General features: G+C 43.3%; 1 protein-coding gene across 1 annotated transcript; it reads left to right on the forward strand.

Moving 5' to 3' along the window:
* The first annotated feature begins 339 nt into the window (after positions 1-339).
* LOC108950750 (ataxin-2-like protein) lies at positions 340-1,519 on the forward strand. The gene is made up of 3 exons (XM_026839722.1): positions 340-554; positions 993-1,111; positions 1,380-1,519. Exons 1-3 carry the CDS (start codon positions 374-376, stop codon positions 1,494-1,496), a joined length of 417 nt encoding a protein of 138 aa, XP_026695523.1. The 5' UTR covers positions 340-373; the 3' UTR covers positions 1,497-1,519.
* The last annotated feature ends 333 nt before the right edge of the window (positions 1,520-1,852 follow it).

The raw sequence follows: 1,852 nt of genomic DNA on the forward strand, positions 1-1,852 counted from the left end.
CATTTATTATTCTAGTATGGCCGACTCCGGCCTAAATTCTCGACCAACCGACCAATAGGGGATTTGTATTGGAATGTTTAACGTTCTATTGGTGTTCTAGCCCAACTTTAGTCCCAGGCCCCCTGCATATATAGAACCCACCATATGAACCCATATATACCCCACGACCTACAGATGGTATAGGAGCTGCCCACTGTAATGGCCTCATTCATCACACATATATATAATACCATCCAACATACAATACAATAACACCCCTACATATGAAACTTATATAATAACATCTAGCTAGCTGTAACAATATACCTGTGTCCGATGCCCACTTAGCATTCCTATGACCCCATGTAGCATATAATCCCCCCACCCCCCACAGATGGATGTGGTGATAGGGGCAGCCCATGTATTAGAATCCGACCCAACGGATGTGAAAGAGATCATGAAAGCTCCCCCAACCTCATACCCTCCTAGTGAGAATTTGTTGGAAAGATTGATCTTCAAGCCAAAGGATATCACATGTGCTTGTTTCTATGATGTGGACCTCAACTTTGCACAAGGTATGTAGATATGCTCGTATCTAAAGACTCAACACTTCTGCAATTATACACAATACCATACAGAGGATATAACATACACATTATATGATGATATTGACTTTACACAAGGTATGTAGGTTAAAGGAACTTCCTGTAATTATGATGCGCTTAACATTAGATGGTATAACCAACAAAACACGAAACCATGCAACTTTATAAAACACACACCCATGGCTGTCATGCTTTTATAATGTTTAGGCTTGCATGTCTTTGAACAATTTTGGTTCCAACATTTAGTGATTAGGGCAGTGAAAATATTGGGGTGGCCCCGTCACCCCAGGTTTGGTGGTTACTGGCTATGTACACCTTGGGCCAATGTATAATAGCATAGATACTTGAAGCCGCACACAAGACCTCATATATTGACAACCTGCATCACAACATTGTTGTTCCCAACAGAAGCTGTAAAGTCCAACGGAGACGCAAACATAGAGGCTCGGTTTTCATCTAATGGGACGCCACGCCCGTTAGAACCCTGGACGGGGGGAGGGGATTCTACAGAGATTGGGGGTCTCGAGGTGGGTGTGGGGTTGCGGGGGGGTTAGGGGGTTTTGATAGCACCCTGTGATAATTTCTGTTCAATATGGGTAAAGGGAGATAGAGATTTAGGCCAAAGTTAAACCATTTCTCCCATGCTTGAAACTGTTGTGCTGTAACGTATGTTGCCACCCATGTTTCAAAAGTTTACACATTCACTCCTAATGTTTATGGCTATGCACAAATATTTTCATTATGTTGTTGTCTGTGTAATAGTTATGGTTGTGTGTAATGTATTGTTTACCACAGGATGACAAGGGGACATCGGGCACCAATGGATGGGGGGCTGAGGAAATGTTCAAAACCAATAGAGTCAAGTTTGAAGTGAAATCAAGTTATGATCCCAATCTACCAGAGTATACGTGAGTATGGGGGTTGTTTGGGGGGGGGGGTTTAAGGTATCACGTGTGTCTTATTATGTCCCAACACCCAGGGTGCTACAACCCATTAGTGACCACTGGGTTGGAACAATTATGGTTAAGTGTCTTGCCTAGGGATGTGCCGAGCCGAGCCCGAACTCAAAAGCTCGTGCCCGAGCGTCTCCTTTTTTGACGCTCGGCGCTCGGCTGAAATCTGGGCCGAGCGCCGAGCCTTATGCTATTGCTATAATGTTGCACGCGAGAGCGAAAAATATAAAAAATGAAAAAAGTGAAGCTACTAAAAGATAATGAGACTAGTCAGCGTAGCTTTCTCTTTAATTGTTTTTCGTTCGTTGTGAATTT

The sequence above is a fragment of the Ciona intestinalis genome, unplaced genomic scaffold (assembly GCF_000224145.3).
Source record: "Ciona intestinalis unplaced genomic scaffold, KH HT000790.1, whole genome shotgun sequence".
Lineage (NCBI taxonomy): Eukaryota > Metazoa > Chordata > Ascidiacea > Phlebobranchia > Cionidae > Ciona > Ciona intestinalis.